The sequence below is a fragment of the Elephantulus edwardii genome, unplaced genomic scaffold (assembly GCF_000299155.1).
Source record: "Elephantulus edwardii isolate Elephantulus edwardi_28Jun2011 unplaced genomic scaffold, EleEdw1.0 scaffold00033, whole genome shotgun sequence".
Lineage (NCBI taxonomy): Eukaryota > Metazoa > Chordata > Mammalia > Macroscelidea > Macroscelididae > Elephantulus > Elephantulus edwardii.
The window spans coordinates 10,834,938-10,836,482 of NW_006399783.1; the positions used below are offsets into that span (position 1 = coordinate 10,834,938).

General features: G+C 35.5%; 1 protein-coding gene across 1 annotated transcript in view; it reads left to right on the forward strand.

Moving 5' to 3' along the window:
• Window positions 1–1,545, forward strand: part of RANBP17 (RAN binding protein 17) — a 499,911-nt gene that overhangs the window by 459,316 nt on the left and 39,050 nt on the right. The window contains exon 24 of the mRNA XM_006884340.1: window positions 1,185–1,323. Coding sequence (XP_006884402.1) covers window positions 1,185–1,323 — 139 coding nt within the window. The remainder of the gene's footprint in view (window positions 1–1,184; window positions 1,324–1,545) is intronic.

Below are 1,545 nucleotides of genomic sequence, written 5' to 3' on the forward strand. Positions count from 1 at the left end.
AAGCTGCAGAATCCTTGACTCCAAGGAGCATTCTGGCTTCACCCTCTCCAGGACAGACCTGTTTGTACTCCTAGCAGTCCATGGTATATTCAACACACTTCTCCAGCACCACAGCTCAAAAGCATCAATTCACTTTCTATGATTCCTATTCACTGTCCAACTCTCTGATGCATAGCACATAATTGCAAAGACTATAACCTGGATCAGGCGCACCTTAGTCTCCAGCCTGATGCCGTTGCTCTTCAGTGCTTAATTACACAAGCCAAATCTACCAGCTACTCCATGGGAGAAAGATGGGCAGTCTCCTCTGATGTGATTTACTGCCTCTAAAAACCTGCTGAAGGGTCAGCCATGAGTCACTTCCAACTTAATTGTACTTAGCAATAAAGAGGATGTTAAAAATGTATATTTCAAGGTCTTGCTTAGTCTTGATCTCACTTTATAAAATATAATTCTAGTTTATCTATCTTATAAATGTTATACTTCTTTGTTTCTTGTTTGGACATGTTAAATATTAAGCTATTTACCAAATTATTTAGTTAGATGAGTTGACATTGTGGTGATACAGCAGAATATATTGCCAAATCCCATGATAACAACAAATTTCTTGGTGCAAAAAAAAAATTTCTAACCACTACTAAATATTACTCACTTTTAACTATATTCCAGTACAGAGAAATAATACAGAGTCTCTAGATTTCATTCAGCAGAGATTTACTTGCATTTAAATGTTATCTGTATAAGATGAAATTGAAATACCATATATACTGTAGCTTCAAATTAGAGTTTCTTCAGATCAAGAGATTCTTTTTTCTTTCTTTTCTTTTTTTTTTAAATTTTATTATTTTGTCTGTGTGTACCGTCAAATGAGATCTGACTGGTACAGGAGGAGACTGCCCTCCTTCTCCAGCAGAGCATCTGGTGGATTTGAACCGCATACCTCTGGGATTACAGTGCAACTTCTTGCCACTAGGCCACCAGTGCTCCCTTAGATCAAGAGATTCTTATTAAAACTCCTTTAAATGTTGAATGGGGAATGATTATGTAATTTGCTCTGTGTATTTATTGGCCTTGTGTTTATCTAAGTTTACCATTCCCAGTATTATAAATGGGCATTTCCACTGAGTATAAAACTTTGCTTTTCTTTCTTGTGACTTGACATTTAATATATCTCTGTCTTACAGCAATATCGGAAACTGAGCCAGTCTTATTATCCACTTCTGGAATGCCTCACCCAGGACCACATGAGCTTCATCACCAACTTAGAACCTCCTGTACTCCTGTATGTTCTCACATCTATCTCAGAAGGACTCACTACTCTTGGTAAGGATCATGGAGAATATTCAAAGGGGAAGTAGGATTATACTCTCTGAATGTATGTGCTTATTGAAATGATAACCTCCAAAGGAAGAAAGATAATGTGAATACAAACTGCAGATTATTTTATACTACTGCATTTATGGTACTTCTATACTAAATATAGAATTTCTATACTTATTAAAGTAATAGTAATTTTATAATTATTACAATAGAAAATGATATTTT